The following is a 17,739-nucleotide window of genomic DNA, read 5'->3' on the forward strand; positions in this document are numbered from 1 at the left end:
GACCCTTGTCACTCAAATCTTGGTGCATATGCCATTGTCTTTTTTTTTTTTTTTTAATCACCTATTCTCTGTTTCTTGCTTGCTCCCTGCCCCTCCACACACACATACTTGAAGCATTCCCTGGCTTATTATCCATTTATCATCTGGCCTCTAACATTAGAATTAAATCACTAAATGGTTAACATTAGAATTAAGTCACTAGATGGTGGTGCATATGTAACTGTAGGGATTGAGGCAGATGGATTTTGAGTTTGAGGCCTGGGCTACCTAGGGAGACCCTGGCCCCCTAAAAGGATATAACTACTGTAATTCACTGCTCTGTCTATTGACCATCTTGTTGTTTAGCACCAAGAGCCCTTCAAGTATTGTGTATGTGTGTACTCATGTATGTGCCTGGAGTCTAGAGGCCTATGCTAGATGCCTTCCTCATTAGGATTTCCATCAAGCCTTATTTTTTGAGGCAATCTATCACAGAACCTGGAGCTTATTAGTTCATCTAGACTAGTGGCCAGCAAGCCTCAGGGATTGCAGGCATGCACCCCCATGCCTATCCCAGCATGCCTAGCTTTGTATGTTGATGCTGAGGATCCAAATTCAGGTCCTTATGACTTGTGCCATAAGCACTTTTTAGACTGAGCCTTGGCTTCAGTACCTCCTTCAAGCACTTAAGTGAATACAAACAAAAATCTCTGAGAGAGTGGCTATTTGATGGAAGAAGAGTCTGTTGTGGATGGGAATGCGCCACTTCCACACTTGGAGCAGTAGTGAATTTTAAGATGTAACTATGTTTGCTTTTAGTAGAACATTTCCTTTTGGTAGCTTAATTTAGATTTCCTCAAAATAGAGATATGGAATGGCTTTACTTTACATTTTTTTTTAAAGTTAAATATCACTGGAAGTCCAGTTGAACTGTATAATATGGAGGAGGATTTAGTTTACAATGTAGCAGTCATACAGTCCCTATCAGTTTAAGAAGGGTTTGATTTTTAAAAATTTTTGGAAAAAAATTAATTCATTTAGAATTCTAGGATATTGAGTGATTTTAAGACATTATTAACCAAAGATTTCCAGTATATGCCTAACTGTTCTACTCTCTCAAAGCTCAGATGGGACTTAAACACAAGGGTCACAGTTAGTGACCCCCTCACTTTTAAAATGGGAAAATTTGGGGATGGTGGCCCAAAACTGCAAAGGGTTTCTTCTTAAGCTGTATTCATATAGCATATGTGCCTTTTTTTTTTTTTAAAGGTTGTGTGTTAGTTAGGGTTACTACTGCTGTGATGAAACCCATGATCAAGGCAATTTATAAAAGAAAGCATTTAATTGAGGCCTTGCTTGCAGTTTCAGACGATTAGTTCATTACCATTATGACAGGAAGCATGGCTCTGAGAGCTCATATCTGATCTGTAAGTTGTAGGCACAGAGAGAGCAAGACTGGGCCTGGCATAGACTTTCAGAAGTTCAACTCCAGTGACACACTTCCTCCAACAAGGCCACAGCTCTTAATCCTTCCCGAATAGTTCCACCAACTTCAGACCAAGCATTCAAACAGATGAGCCATAGGTTGTATGTATAGTTCTTGGGATAAGCTGTAATATCTGGTGGGTTCTGGAGCTGCCTCCTCCAGGTCTCCCCAGACAGCCCTCTCAGACCTGTATATTGTGTTTAGAGGCCTAGGGCCTGTACTAGACCAAGTTGCTTAACATAAGACAATATGTGAGGGGTTTTTGCTTTGTTTTATTATTTACTTTCATAGTAATTTTTGAGTTTTAGCTGATTTGGTCAGGAAGGGAGTTGGCAAGCTTTTGGCACATATGCACTAACATGACCTCCATTGATTGTGGTTACTGTGTGCCGTGCACACATCATCTTCATAGCATCCTCACAAATGTGTGCTCTTTCTCACTGCAGCCTTTAAGAATAAGCCTTGAGGTTTCTCAGTAGATAACAATCCACCAGGATTCAGAACTCCTCCTTATTGTAGCCACTGTGGAGGAAGCTAAAGCACTTTGACTGGGGGACCAAGAGAACTGAAAGTGGAGGTGCATGACATATGGAGCCAAGTGAAGGAGGAGAGTGTGATGGTATTGTTTTCCCCAAAATATTGTGCACCCTAATAAACTTATTTGGGGTCAGAGAACAGAACAGCCACTAGATATAGAGGCCAGAAAATGGTGGCACACACGCCTTTAATCATAGCATTCCTACAGCAGAGATCCATCCGGATCTCTGTGAGTTTAAAGCCACACTGGAGACAGCCAGGCATGGTGACTCACGCCTTTAATCCCAGGGAGTGATGGCAGAAAGCAGAAAGGTACATAAGGTGTGAAGACCAGAAACTAGAAGCTTTTAGCTGGTAAGCTTTTAGGTTTTTGAGCAGCACAGTTCAGCTGAGAGGCATCCAGTCTGAAGAAACAGGATCAGCTGAGGAACTGATGAGGTGAGGTAGCTGTGGCTTGTTCTGCTTCTCTGATCTTCCAGAGTTCACCCCAATACCTGGCTCCAGGTTTGATTTTTATTAATAAGACCTATTAAGATTCATGCTACAGGAGAGCATCGTGTGAAACATCCAGGTTGGCAGGTGTGAGAGGCAGACTGGAGTCCAGGACAGTGAGGCTCTGGAGGCTGACTGCTCAGCTGCAGAACTGGAGCTACAGGGAAAAGGTGCTGCAGAGTGGTGCAAGTGGAGGGGGAGGGAGGGAGGAACAGGGACTTAATTAGAGCTAAATGAGACTAGAAAGAAGCAGGCATCTGAGGACACTCCCAAGTGCTCCCTGCTCATTGGAAACACCCCTGGGTGGACCATGGGATAGGAGTCGTATTTTTAGGCATGACTCTGATTTCCATTTGTGTCTCCTGTTTCGTCTCTCCACGGAGAGTAGTGAATGTTCATATCCGTAAATGTCAGGACTGCTTTCTTGTTTTACTTGATTGGCACATCAGACTCTGTTCATATGCTCATTTCTTATTTTGTTTCACGTACATCATGGCTGTGTGCCCACAACCTAAAAATGTGAAAGGGAAAACAGTTGCCAAGTGAAACTGGTAGGACAGCAGGATTTGAAAGGCTCCTCTTAGTCTCTTGTGGTGAGATTGAGCACCACAGATCAGAAGTTTGCTTTCTTGGAACATTGATCATTTCACAGAAGAAAACACGTTGCTTCCAAAACTCAGGTGTTCATGTTACCCTAATGTCACTTGTTTAAAATATTCTCATTTAGCTTTTGAAAAATTTCAAGGACATGGAAACATTTGGGTTAATGTTTGTGTTGTACATAGCACCCCAAATTTCTTTCTTCCGTGAAGCCCCAGGCAGCCTTGTCCTGTAGTTGGGGGAGAGTGCTCTGCTGCAGCTGCAGGGACTGACTGCAGAGACCACTGTAGGACTGTGACACGGGGAAAAAGGAGAACGGGGTTAACCAGGGCAGCTGTGCTGCTCCGGGAGAACCAGCACTGACAGGATCTGCCAGAGGCTCCATGTCTTCCAAGGATGTGTTTGGGTGGTGAATGGCAACTCACAGCAGGCCTCTAGGCTCCTCCACCTTCTGCAAGAGCCTTTCTATTTTATATAAGGTATTTGTTTTGTTTAGGGTTGCATGAAAGTACTAATTTGAAAAAATAAGTAGCTGAAAAATGAATATGTAGTTATTCCTTCCTAGTACGTAGGGAAACTAAGTCCCAAAGCAAGAGTATGTGTTTTCTGCATCTCAGGTCTTTGATAGAAGCCTTGGAGTGACCATTTGTGTTATTTAACATTTTATGGCCACAGAAGTACTCTTTGACCCTATTCCAGAGAAAACTGGAGCTGTTAGAAGTCTTGGCTGTTCACTTCAGTTACTCTTCCATACACTTCCTTGCATTTCAGTGTTGACAGAACCATGTGGTCAAGGATCTGCCTGGTCTGAGAGGCAGATTCCCTTCCCATTGGTCCCAACATCTTGTAAGCTCAGGTTTCTACCTATTTCTTCCTGAGTGTATCTGAGCAGTTTAATCCTTTAGAGGTCTCTTGCCTTGCCATAAATCTGGTAATCATAACGTTCAGTTCAGCTGTATAAGATAGCATAAACAGATTGTAGTGCCCCAGCCCTGCGATGTTGTTTACTTTCGGCATCGCTGTGACCAGATACACACCTGCCAAGAGATAACTTAAAGGAGTACGAATGTATTTTGCCTCATGGTTTGAGGGTATACAGTCCATCATGGCAGAGAAGCCATGGTAGCAGGCAGCTCCATGATAGTAGGACATGTGACTGGGGCTCCGTCTTAGTAGAGCACGAACCAGTGTGGAATAGGAAGCAGAGCCAGGCCGTAAACCTCAGGTCCACCCTCAGCAGTCCACTCTCCAATGAAGCCCCACCTCCACAGGCTCTGCATCTCCCCAGAGCAGTGCTACCATCTGGGGATCAAGCATTCAAACCCGAGCCTATGAGGACAGTTCACACCCAGACCATAACACACCTTTCTTAGAGCCATGACTGCCCACCATCTAGTGAATAAATCCTCTTCTGCAGGCAGCTTGAACTAGATGGCTCATTGCTTTTAACACACCAGTAGAGCATGTTAGAGTTAGTCAAACCAGTGTCCGAGCCTTTGCTCTTCCACTTACAGCTGTGTGATGTTGAAAACATTATACCTAACTACATTGGACTTTGTTTTGTTCTTTTTTTTCCCCCCCAAGACAGGGTTTCTCTGTGTAGCTTTGTGCCTTTCCTGGAACTCACTTTGTAGACCAGGCTGGCCTCGAACTCACAGAGATCCGCCTGCTTCTGCCTCCCAAGTGCTGGGATTAAAGGCATGCGCCACCACCGCCCTGCAGATTTCATTTTTTTTTTGTTTTTTGTTATTGTTAATTGGAGGGTCCTGGACAGTGATGTGTAAAATGCACTTGCTAATAGGATTTGGTTTCATAACATTTATTCGTGCCAACTTTTGCCAGGACCTCAGGGCAGAGTTCAGAAAGGTATAACCAGCCACCCACCAGTGAGTTACTGGTGAAAAACATCTATAGGGCCTAGAAGTCCTCCATCCCCCATCTCCTTCCACGTGGATAGACTTATTAGTTATTATTTCCTAAATAAAACAATTTTTATGTAGGCTTTATATTATTGTTACATATATTAGATATTATATGCTATCTAATTATGAGTTAAAGCATATGGAATGTATATAGATATATGCAAATACTATAGCATTTTACATTAATGACTTGAGCATGTGTGGATTTATCTATTCAGAGACCCAATATCCCACAGATACTAAGAGACAAATAAATGTATCTCCCTTGACCAAGGCAGGGTTTTTCTGGAACTTACTCTGTAAACCTTGCTGACATTGAACTTGGAGATTTGACTGCCTCTGCCCTGAGTGCTGGGATTAAAGGTGTGCATCACCATCCCCGGCTTGAAGGTGGCCCCTCTATAAAGAGTCCCTTGTAATTAGAGCTGTACAATGAGGGAGTATCTTGTGAGATAGTAAAGATTGTGCAGAACATTTATTTAATGTTGTATGCTCTATAAAGACTTAGACACATGCCTTGTTCGTGTGTTTGATAAACAAACTGTATCCATGTTACTACAGCTTTACCTGTGGGGTGTCTAGCTTGCCAACATTAGTGTTAACAAATAGGGGTTCTGGAATTTAAAGCCAGGCTGTTTTTCGCCTTGGAGTGTCCTATGTCTGCTACAGTGTGATTCTGTCAAAAAGCTGTTGTCACCAGAAGGTCACATTCAGAGGCTTGTGAGGAATACTGGGGAAGGTGTTCCAGATCAGCCTGGTTGGTGGTGGTGTGAGTCAAGGAGGGGACCCAGACCCTAGATCTCCCTTACTCATCTGTCTGTTCTATGGGCCTGGCCATTGTATTTCCCTGAATTGAGTTCTGGGCTCTTCTATCTCTGTGAGACAGAGATAGCCACACGAAGAGCTTCACCTCAACCCAGAGCACCTTTGTGACTGTGAATACTGCATCACTTTTCTCCCAGACCAGAGATAGGTACAGGCCAAAGGAGGTTCTTTCAGCAACCCCCTTATGAATATCTCTTTTTGTCAGTGCTAGGAGTATGGAGCTTAACTCCATGTGCATACTCTGCTGTGGTGGGGCCCTCACCTCCAGATATGTGGGAGAAGCATGTCAGATGCTGTAATGCCACACAGTCCATGGCAGAGAAGAGAGCCACTAATCATTCTTGATAGTTCAGAAGAAGCAGGTACCCTGGCAGCCACAGGGCAGCAGATTGCATACCTGCCTGGCTGGGACCAACCAAGAAAGGAGGAACCACAAATATCTGACTGAGTTTGGTGGTTTTTTTGTTTTTGTTTTTGTTTTTTTGAGGCAGGGTTTCTTTGTGTAGCCTTAATGATCCTGGACTAGCTTTATAGACCAGGCTGGCCTCAAACTCACAGAGATTCCGCCTGCCTCTACCTCCTGAGTGCTGGGATTAAAGGTGTGCGCTATCACTGCCCAGCTGGTGTTTGTGAAGTTTTAACTGAAGAAACAATACTTCATAATCCAGGGGTTTTGCTTAATCTTATGGGCACAGGGTTAGAATAAGGTGACATCAATATCATATTGGCAAAGTACTCTGGCAAATTTTTAGGGTAGAATGGGATAAGAAAGTCCAGTTACTCATGCAAGAGTTACAGAAATGCTGAAGCCAGAGCTCAGGCCGTCAGTATGTGTGCAAAGGGTCAGCCTCCAGAACCTTCCTGAATTTATTTGTGAAAAAGTTGAATGACTCACTGGTTTTTATTTGAGACATTTTTCCCTCCCTTATTTTATAAAAATTTGCAATCCAAATGCTGAAGGTTTTCTGTCGTGGCAGGTTTCGGGAGGCAGCCTCAGTACACTTGCCAAATCTCGCCAGCCTGAGCTTTATAAAAGGGTAAACATTTCTCTTTCTTTTTGGCTGACATCTCATTTCCTTTTTCCTCTATTCTGAAAGTATTACAGCAATTTTTGTACTTCAAGGAACTGACATTATGCACCCAGTAAATGAATAATCACATAAAGGAAACCACTAATGATGGTGGCCCTGCAGGGTCATCTTAGCCGTGGCATGGTGGGGAGTGTGAACTGTGACTGTGGTACTGGAGCAGCGTGTGCACTTGTGCTGGTGTGGCAGTCGGGCAGCACACTGGATTTGGAAGAATTGTTCCTTTCCCTGGCTGTCCTTGAAAGGTAGCCTGGCTATCACCTATGTGTGCTCATTTATAACATGGGTCATGTCTGATCTTTGCAGCAGCAACAGCCTTGGGAAGATGAGGTCATTAGGCAGATCACAATAGAGCAGGTTTCATTCTCACTGCAGAAACCCCACCCCACCCCACCCTACACAATTCTTAGAGGTGGGATGAGCTACGTGATTTACCCAGGATCCTAGGTGCACCCTGGGTTTGACTTTTTTCTCTAGACTAATCCAGCTCCCAACCTGAAGTCTAAGCATTCACTGCATTAATCAGACTTGCTAGAATGATCACATGGTTTTCTAGCTGCCTCCCCTGTTAGCTGCCGCTTGTCAGCAGCTGGCGGAGCTGGAGGCTGCAGGCCCCTGTCTGCAGAGAGCCTTTTACTTCAGAATATTGGGGGGTGTGGAAACCTCGCCTCTTTTTTTCTGCACTTTGCACCATCTGACTGACTAAATGGTTGTCCTCGGTACCAAAAAGGCTGCCATACAATCCAAGGAAATTGCCTCTGACTAGGTCATGTTTGCATTTGAAGAATTCAGGTATGTTCTGGGTTCTCTCTCAGTCTGATGCTGGGTTTTTGTTCTCTAGGTTTTTGCTGTGTAATGACTGCTTAGGCTCTGGCTAGTTCTACACATGAAAAGGGGTTCTTTACTGCATTTGGTGGGGTTTATCCAGGTGGTGAGGGTCAGGGGTGTTTACTGCATGGAAGTGCAGCATGGATAATTGGCTTGATCTTGTGTAAATTCGTGAAGGACCCCACCTTGTGCATCCTGTGAGCTGTTCTTGCTGGTGTAGAGTTATGAATACAGAATAGCTACTGTACATCCAGAATGAGTCTTTTGCTATCTTTTGTTTTCTTCCTTTGTCAAACTCATGCAGTCTACTGCTGCTTTACAAAAACGGGAACTGTAGCAGCTAGAGTGAAAAATTCTGCAAATGGATCTGCATGGCTGGGTTGGATTTGGCTCTGGTTTCCTGTTATTAACGCCGCGGCTAGGCTGCTTTCAGGGATATGCCTTGACAACGTTTGTTAACAGGGTGCTTCTTTCCGGGGCTCTTCCGCTGTTGTCATCATTAATGTTCCAGATTAGATCCTTTGTGACTTCTTCCTTCTGCTCCTCCATCTCTTCCCGGGGAAGCTATCTATCCCAGAGTCTGAATGTAGGAAGGGACGTGCAGCAGAGACAGTGTCCACGGATGAGAATAAAGGAGGCAGAAGGAAGGCAGTCAGATCGTTCGGTGCCCATTTCTATGGACAAGTGTGTATGTGTGTGTCTGTGTCTCACTGCTCTCCTTTTTTCCATCGGAATTCCTGTGTCTTAGAACTAGGCATAAATACCACGTTGACTGGCAGAGAGGGTGATTGTGTGGCACCTCAGCTTTACCTTGACAGGCCTTTTTTGTTCCTTCTAAATGTTACTGCAATAGACATTGAATCTGTAAGAGAAGAACCAGCCAACCGAGAGAGTAGATGGAGGATCATTAGATTTCCACAGAGAAAAGTAAGATGCAAAGAGTGTCTCCACCCTTTTCTCTAAACTTGATGCTTTGGGTTCTGGAAGTTATCCTTTGTTTCAGAGCATGTGTCTGCATTATTCTGAATGGAGTGGACTTGTGGTAAGGAAAGTCTTTCTATGTGACAACATGCCCTGATGACATGAGGCCTATACCCTTTCAGGGTGACCACACTCAGCACTTTAGAATAGCTCCATTAGGGAACTATTTATTTAGTGTCTGGTGATGTAGTAGATGCACACTTAGGAATGAATCAGGAATCCTGGGTTCTAGTGTTGGTTTCAAGATTAGTCTCAAATATCTGTAAGAGTCACTTAAGTTCTGGTCTAGTAAGATGAGTCAGCATATAAAGGTGTTTGCAGCTAAGACTGAGAACCCGAGTTTGAACCCTGGGACCCACATGGTGGAAGGAGAGAACTGACTCCTACAAGTTGTCTTTTGACCTCCACATACATGCACACACATACAAATAAATGCAATAACATTTTTTAAAGTTATAGAAGTTCTATAAATTGTAGAAAGCTGCTGTGATTGAATTGAATGAGAATGGCCCCTGAAGGTTCATATATTTGGATGTGTGGTTCCCAGTTGGTCCTACATTAAGAAGTGTGGCCTTGTTGGGAGAGGTGTGCCACTGGGGGTGGGTTTTAAAGTTTCAAAAGCTCATGTCATTTTCATAGCTTATGTATTCTATTAGCTCTGTCTCTCTCTGTCTCTTTCTCTCTGCCTCTTTGCTGTGTCTCAAGATGTAAGTTCTCAGCTACTGCTCCACTGCCATGCCTGCCTGCTGCCATGCTTCCCACCATGATGGTCATGGATTCACCCTCTGCAACCGAAAGCCCTTAGTAAACTTTTCCTACTTTAATTGCCTTGGTCATAGTATCTTATCACAGTAATAGAAAAGTAACTAAGATAGGTGTACTTCATGAAACTCAGATTTAGTTGATAGCATTTTTCTCTGGATGGAGTCAGCCTTTAATGCCTCTTTGAGCAGAGTTTTTAGAGTTCCATTTTGATTTGTGGTTAAGGAGGAAGGATATAGAGCCGCAAAAGTGTTTTCACTGTGATAGACTCTGACCCAAAAGCCAAAAAGACTTGGTGGAAGGGAGTTAAGTTAATTGAGAAGATGGCATTATAGAAAGTAGACTAGAAATGGGAGTTTGTTATTTCTTCCTTCAGGATTCTGCCCAAATTGGCCTCAAAGTATCTTGCTAGATACAGCTGCACACTACTTTAGTACCGTACAGACAGATAACGTTCTTTAGTCAAGAGCTTTTATACCTGAGAGCCTGGTGATGGTGGTAGGATTGTCCTTAGAGAAGAGTGTGGCAGTTTAGTTTAATTCAGGGTGGTTCTTAAGATTTTAGAATCCCACAGAATCCTAGAGAGCTTATTGGGAATTCTGTGCATTGTAAATAAAAATTCTTATAGAACTTGAGAATCAGCATTTCTAATGAGTTCCCAGGTGATTTGGTACTATAGGTTTAGGGACCAGACTTTTAGATCCATTGAGTTAGGGAGAGCAGATAGATTTGACTATCACAGAGATGAGAAGGTCGAGGAAAAGGCAGAGATGGGGAATCTGCACAGAAGACCCCAAGAGCAGAGAAGCAGTTCAAGTTCAGCCTTTATTTGGCATCTACGGCTTGATGGTTCCAGAACTTCCCTCAGGACGCCATACATGAAATGGAGGATTGTGTGCATGACACTTATGTTATCCCCCTGAATGCTGTAAATCACCTTTAGGTGACTTATGGGGCCAAATACATGTAAATGGTGTATAAGTTGCTATACTGTATTGTCCAAAGAATGATGCCAAGAAACCAGCCTATACAGATGCAGACTCTCCCATACTTTTCTCCTCTTTCTTTTTCTCTTTTGTCTTTCTTTCTTTCCTCCTTTTTGTTTGTTTTTGAGGCAGGTCTCATGTTGAATCCAGGTTGACCTCAAACTTGCTATGTAGCCAAGATGACCTTGAACTCTGATGTTCCTTCCTCGTCTCCCAAGTTCTTGGATTGTAGCCTTGCGTCACCACGCTCAGCTTCCCATATCTTTGGTGTGAGTTTGGTTGATCCTTAGATAACCTGCTATACAGGTGGCAGATCAGCCAGGTGTGCCTGCAAGGCTCTACTATGGCCAGCTCCATTTGACACACAGCTCCTCCTTCTGTAGAGGTCTCGACGAACAGTGGTTTATAATCCTGCCACTGCCACATATTACCTCCATGGCATAGCAAGTGTCTAGATCTTTCTTAGTGTCAATTTTCTTATCTGGAAAATGGGGATGGCCATTCTTGCCTGAAAAATCTCTACTGCTGTCAGCATGATATGGGATCATGTAAACTATAAATTATACCAGTCCTTTCTACAGAAGACCAAGGGACAAAAGAACACTGGGGCAGCTCCATCAGATCATCTGCATGTGCTTTTAGGTCTCCTCTGTAGACACATTTCTCCATATACACCCCAACACCGAGGGCACAATGGCCACATTCATCTCCAAGAAGGAATCTAATTTTTATACAAAATGTTTGCATGCCACCACTCCTTATTGAACTGTGAGTTCCTTGAGTGCTTTGGTGAATCCTGTCTGTCTTCAGCAGTCTTTCCTTGGTGCTTAACACTGCTTGACATACAGTAGGGCTGTATGAAGCAATCAACACAGTTTATTCAACCAGGATTCTGAGAGGAATAAAGAGCAAGCACGCCAGGTGGTTACCTTGGTGTCCTCCTGAGGTCTATGCTGTGGTGTGTGCTAGACCAGAAGATCACGCAGAACAGCTGTTTGCTGACCCGACAATGCTAAGAAGCGTCTTAGCACAACACCCCACATGCAGAAGCACACAGGGAATTTACTGCTGCTTGCACCCTACACCTAGAGTTACAAGATCCTAAAAGCTGGAGAGGTGGCTGGCATTTCCCAGTGGTTATAGAATTGTGCCCATCATGGAACTATAGCACTAGGCAAACACTGTAGCTTGCTGTTGTGGTAAGCATGGGTCATTTGTGTTTGGCCCTTTTAATTTTGCTTTTCTGTGATACTGAAGTGGTTTTGCCTTAGGAAAAAAAAAAACAGTATTAGAGACCTAAAGAGATAGCTTAGCCAGTTAAGTGCTTGCTGAACACTTAAGAACCTGGGGTTGAATCCCCAGAACCCATGGGAACCCAGGTGTGGTAGCATACATCTGTAATCCCAGTGTTCCTACAGATGATGGGAGCTGGGTACAGGAGAATTTCCACAAGCTTCACAGACCTCTCTTTCTCAGAATCCTTAGTGCTTGATGATTCTGATTTATTTCCAGCAGTGATCCTGTACACAATTCCAAGATCTAAAATCCTGTTGGAATGAATCAGTCACATGGAAGTTACTATTTTGAGTCTGTTTTAGTTCTGTTTCATAGAATGGTTGAGGTTCAAACTCCAACTGACTTCTTTATTAATTTTAACTTATATCTGGTCTTGGGGAATATTATAGCTTTTCCCTGCCCTCTTACTGGAATGCTGACACAGGTTAAAATGAGTAGTATCAGAGAAGACGTGAAGTTTGTAAGCCTGAAGCACCCATGCACCAGCCAGAGCCTGGTCCCTCCCACTTTCAGGATTACTGTCATGTGGTGAGTGGACCAGTACTTGAGTGGTTGGCAGCACAGTGCTGAGGGATTACAACTCAGATAAGGTTAAGGGAGAAGCAAGTTGGGTAGGGAAAGGAAAAGGAAAGAAACTCAACAGATGCTGCCAGTCAGGTTTACATGGTAACCTCAGTCCATATAGGACCTTATCATTGAAGACAAGAGTATGACCAGACCTTGCCTCCGAAGTCTGGACCCATCATTCTATCTGCTTGCTTCACATCAGTGCAGGAAGCCTGATAAGTACTTCACATTTAGCACTGCTCACAAACCCATTTTTTCTAGAGTCATCCAGAGTACCCACTCCTTTTCCTTATTCTTCCATCTCATCCTGCCAGCTCTCCCATTGCTAGTCTAGACTGCCCCACGTCTGCCTTGAGTCTCCATTGCAGCCTTGTTGTTCAGGCTTTCTGCCTTGCTTCTGTAGTCTTGCCCAGTTTTCCTTTTGGAGTTTAAACTCAAGTCAAGTCTAACCTCCTTGAGTGGGAGAGCCCAGACTCCCATGATGCCTTGCATGTTTTGGTCAGCCAGGCTTGACAGTGCCCAGATTTCACCTCCAGCAGCACTTCTGGCCTTGGCACTCCAGCCACACCAGCCATACCAGCCTTGTGGTATTTACATTGCCCCTCTCTTCCTGAGGATGCTGCCTGCACTCTATCTTCTCTCTAGACCTGCCCTCAAGTGTTGCCTGGACTCTCTTTTAAAAGCTTCCATTGTGGTCTCCCCTTCTTTCTCCTGTGCTTTATTCTCCTGCAACACCATCTATATATTCTAGATATTGCTTTTATGTGTCAGCCATTTGTCCACTGCTGTTTCCCTAGTGCCTTTTGGTTTGGTTTTGGTTTTTCGAGATAGGCTTTCTCTTTGTAGCCCTGGCTGTCCTGGAATTTATTGTAGACCAAGCTGGCCTCAAACTCACAGAGGTCCACCTGTCTCTGCCTCCCAAGTGCTAGGATTAAAGGTGTGCATCACCACCACCTTGCTCCCTAGTGCTTCTTATGTAATAAGTTCTAGTAAATGTGTTAAATGAATGAAGGAAATGAGAATAGAATTTGAGAAAGGTTCGGTAATTTCATGAAGTCACCAGCAGTTAGAGGAATGTCTGGTCAGTTTTATATTTTGTGTGTCTGCAGTGACATCTTGTGAATCCACCTGTGTCTTGGCAGTCAACATAATCTTCAGAGACTCTTCTGGGATTCCAGGATCTGTCATGGTGCCTGTCACATGCTCCATAGTTGTAGGAAGGGACAGGACAGAGGAAGAACAGAGGATCCCCTAGGATAGAGTGACTGACTCTTCCTGCAGCTTTTATGCCCAAGCTCTGCACAGTGACTGGTGCAGAGTGATCGTGCCATGATTGATTTTTGTAGAGTTGGCTGTACAGAAACTTGAGTGCTTCAAGTCAAGGCGTTAGCTCAACACTTGTCAACCACCATTCCTCTGGAGATATTACATATCTGCTGTCAGAATTTGAATCAAGCCACAGTTCCTGTGAGGCTTACTCTTTGATTTCCTAGAGCCTTTTCCAATTCACAGCCATGTGGGTCTTTAGAGGTGACAGTAGGAGCCCCGAGTTGGAAGAAATCAGCACAGAATGGGTAGTTAAGAGTGAGGAAGGGACTGGGAACAAGAAACACAGATGATCTTCACTGATGCCACAGTTTTGTTAGTGTCTGACAAGCCACAAGCAAAACAAACAAGTTCGCTGCCAGGATGGCAGAGCAGAACACACCAGTCTGCCTCCACATTACAGTCACTGGAGAGTCTACTCAACCAGAGGTAGTCCTGTGGGTCTGCAGCCCAGAGACTGACTCCAGTCTTTTTAGGAGAAACAGATGTTGTGACTGTGAGAAGTAATTCTCACCTTGCTACCTGTCTTATTAAAACAGGCTTTGGGGGTCATGTATAGAAGGACGTGTGTGTGTGTGTGTGTGTGTGTGTGTGTGTGTGTGTGTGTGTGTGTGTGTGTGTGATGAAGCATTGCTAGGCCTGCATTCTGTGTTTGGGGATCCATGAGCTTAATCGGTGCTTAGCTGATTCAGATGCTACTTAAAACAACCCTGGTATAGGCCCACTTTTGCTTAAGGTGTAGTCAAAAACAAAATAAACTGAGTGGACAGAACAAAATGTGGTGATGTGACCTGGGTCCCAGTACATTCTAGAACACCACTGTGGAGCCATGTGGCCCTTGGCAGACGTAGAGTGTAGAAGTTGATCCCAATGCATAGGCTCTATAAACTCTGGGAGTAGCTTTTGGAGGTGGGAAGATAGGAGGTTTTTCTGCTTTTAGAGTGACATTCACCTGACATTTCCTGAAAAGCGACCAAATAGAAGCCATAGTTGAAAATGGCAAATGTGAACCTGTCTTCTAGAACTTACTGTCCTCAAGAGCTGCTGAACACATGCCAAAAGCTTGGAATAAGGAAGCCAAGGGTGGGAATACCACCTTGGAAATCTGAGCTGGAGAAGAATGTCAGCCCCGTTGGAGGAGATGTCTCCTGGAGTGAACCCCTGGACCAGTAGCATGAGTTGGTAAAGTGTAGGAGCTTACTGTGGGAAGCAGAGAAAGGAGCTGAGTGCAATGTGTGCTCTCCCTCAGGCTTTGGCCAAGATGTGACCATGTCTGTGGTGATTTCTCTGTGTCCTGCAGAGGGCACCCTTTACCCCAAGGAAGTGATGTAAGTTCTCTGTGCTTTAATTTCCCTGTCTTTAAATGTGGTTGTTACATACTGCAAGAGTTACTGTGCTTCTCGGGAGGCAGAGCCAGGAGGTCTCTGTGATTTCGAGGCCAGCCTGGTCTACCAAGCGAGATCCTGGACAGGCACCAAAACACCACAGAGAAACCCTGTCTCAGGAGGGAAAACAAAACAAAACAAAACAAAAAGAAAAAAATCCAAAAAAAAAAAAAAAAAAAGAAAAAAGTTACTGTGCTAAAATGAGACTTCTCATAGAAAGCATCTACCAAGGTGCCTGGAATTTAGAATACACTAATACATTAATAAGTCTTCATTTACTGAAAGGATCAGGGCATTTCCTCAGACCCTTCTCTTGGACTTGAATTTTACTAGAGAGAGGGAAAAGGTCAACACATGGTACAGATAGCATTTCTCAACTCTTCTTACCCACTGAGAGTTGAGATTTAAAATACTAAAAAATCAGTCCTTGGAAGATGATCCTGTTTGGAACTGAAGTGTTTATGAGGAAGTGAAATAAACATGGTGTGATTAATCAGGGGAGAGCTGGGATCTTTGCTTGGCTGGCATATAGACTCCCTTGTCTGAGATTAATTAAGTCCATTGCTGTTGACACGTGGACTGTAGTATTTTTTGGCTAAGGTAGTGTGACCAGAGGCCAACCCCAAGTGTCAACCTTCCCTGAACCCCCCTGTATTGTCTCTCATTGTCCCCAGAGCTTGATAGTAAACACATGCCCATTGACCTGTTAGGACTGCACCAGACAGTGATATGTGCAGTCTGTTCCATTGAAGGGAGAGTTAATCAAAGTGAGAATTCAGTGTTGATGAGGACGTTCCAGCAAAATAGATTGTTATGGCTTTAATAGGGTGTATGTGGAGTCTTAACAGGAACTATAGAAGAACTTTAATCTTGACTTTCAACTCAAGAATCCTTGTACAAGTTCTTAATTGGGGTAGGGTGAGTGGGTAAGATTACAGTCTAAATATGGGCCACTCCTCAAACCCCTCAAAAGACAGGAGGATTGCTGCAAGATTGAGGCCAGCCTGGTCTGCAGCAAGTTCTGAGCCAACATTTGATACTTATTAGTAAGACTCCATCTCAAAAACAGAGCAGCACTGTACTCAGTGGAATACCTTTCTCTGGAGAGAGGACACATTCACAGACAAATACACCTCAGAGCAGTCCCAGCACCGTGAGATAAGGACTCCGACCTTTACATTTTGTTCCCCGTTGTCTTCAAATGTGATGAGCACAATGGCTGCAGTGGATTAAGTTCTTCTTGACTGTACCAAGCTTCTGGGCTGGGACAGCTGTGCGGATCAGATTCCTGGTGTGAACAATGTGTGCGTCAGCTCATCCTTACCCATGACTGAAAAGTTAAAGGCAGCTTCCTTCAAAGACAGGCGAGAATGGGGTGAATGGGTCCTTGTGCTTTGGGGACAGTCCTTCCCAAGATTCAATGCAGAACTCTCTCTGTTCACTGCCCCTGTACATAAAGCCCTTAGTGGTCTTTCTGTCCTTTCTCTCGAAGCTCAGCTTGCAGAAGTTTAGCTTCTGTGCTCCAGAGAACTGCTTGATCAGCAGGCTTGCTGGTGTACCTCTAGAGTTCCAGCACTGGGGAGGCTGGGTAGGATATCAAGCCAGCCTGGGCTATGCAGCCCCACCTTGGAGGTTGGGGGTAGGAGACCTGCTTTAGCTGTGGGTCTGTACGTGCTTCTTGGCTCCCTTTCTAAACCCTTGTTTTCCTATTTAGACATCCTCTAAAGCCCGGGTCTGTGCATGCCTCTTCCTAGGATGCTTTTCCAGCTTCTACCCCATGGGTTTCTCTTCTTTTCCGAATTCCTATAGAATGCTTAAGAGATCTAACCTGTAATTTACTAATTAATGTTTCTTAACTAGGCAGAGGGTGACCAGAAAACAGGACCACACTTCTTATGCTTTCATTCCAGCACACTTAAGCAGAGCTGGGTAGTCTTGGCTTCCCAGTACTTGTGTTCCCGTTTTTCTTCTTTAATTTCCTGCCACATTTGAATCATTGTTACAGACCAGAATGAAAAATGACAGGAAAGGGGACAGGTGCTGCCGTTTGGATATCTCATTTTTAAACATGAAAGTCTTTGAGGAGTTTGATGAAGCTATTGAACTTAATAAACAAGATCTGTTTGTAGTTGAGCAGAATTTATCCAAGTAACAAGAGCAGGAAGTGTGTGGTAGCTTTTCACAGTTCTAGGAATCAACAAAATGAGTTGTAAAATTTCATGTGGCCTTTAAAAGTCCTTACTTGTTTATTTTGACTTTTTGAGATAGGGTCCAAGTAGCCCAGACTGATCTTGAACTCACTATGTAGCCAAGGCTTGTAACAGGAATTGCTAAATGGTCTTATAATAATAAAAAAAAAAAAGAGCCAGATATTGGGGTAAATGCTGAAAGATCAGAGAGACAAAGGAGCAAGCCATAGTCACCTCTTACCTCTAGGACTCCTCAGCCTGAAAAGGCTTAAGTTCCTATCTCCTCACACCTTATATACCTTTCTCTGCCCAGCTATTTCACTTCCTTCCTAGTGCTAGGATTAAAGGCGTGTGACTTCTCAAGCAAAGGCATGAGATTTCAAGTGCTGGGATTAAAGATGTGCCACCACTGCCTGATTCTGTTTCTCTCCTAGACTGAATCAATCTCATTAGAGTTCAGGGTGGCTTTGAACTCACAGAGATCCATATA

The 17,739-nt window shown here is 44.0% G+C and overlaps 1 protein-coding gene across 4 annotated transcripts in view; it reads left to right on the plus strand.

The window, feature by feature from the left end:
* The window catches only part of Evl (Enah/Vasp-like), a 147,510-nt gene that overhangs the window by 36,596 nt on the left and 93,175 nt on the right, over positions 1-17,739 (plus strand). Inside the window, exon 1 of one of the 4 annotated variants that reach the window (XM_028882117.2) lies at positions 7,468-7,721. The exons of 2 other annotated variants lie outside the window; for them this stretch is intronic. In XM_028882117.2, the coding sequence (XP_028737950.1) occupies positions 7,699-7,721 (23 nt within the window). In that variant the 5' untranslated portion in view covers positions 7,468-7,698. Of the gene's footprint in view, positions 1-7,467; positions 7,722-17,739 lie in introns of those variants that run through there. One more of the 4 variants, XM_028882115.2, reaches the window with a different exon arrangement.

The sequence above is a fragment of the Peromyscus leucopus genome, chromosome 14, assembly GCF_004664715.2.
Source record: "Peromyscus leucopus breed LL Stock chromosome 14, UCI_PerLeu_2.1, whole genome shotgun sequence".
Taxonomy (NCBI): domain Eukaryota; kingdom Metazoa; phylum Chordata; class Mammalia; order Rodentia; family Cricetidae; genus Peromyscus; species Peromyscus leucopus.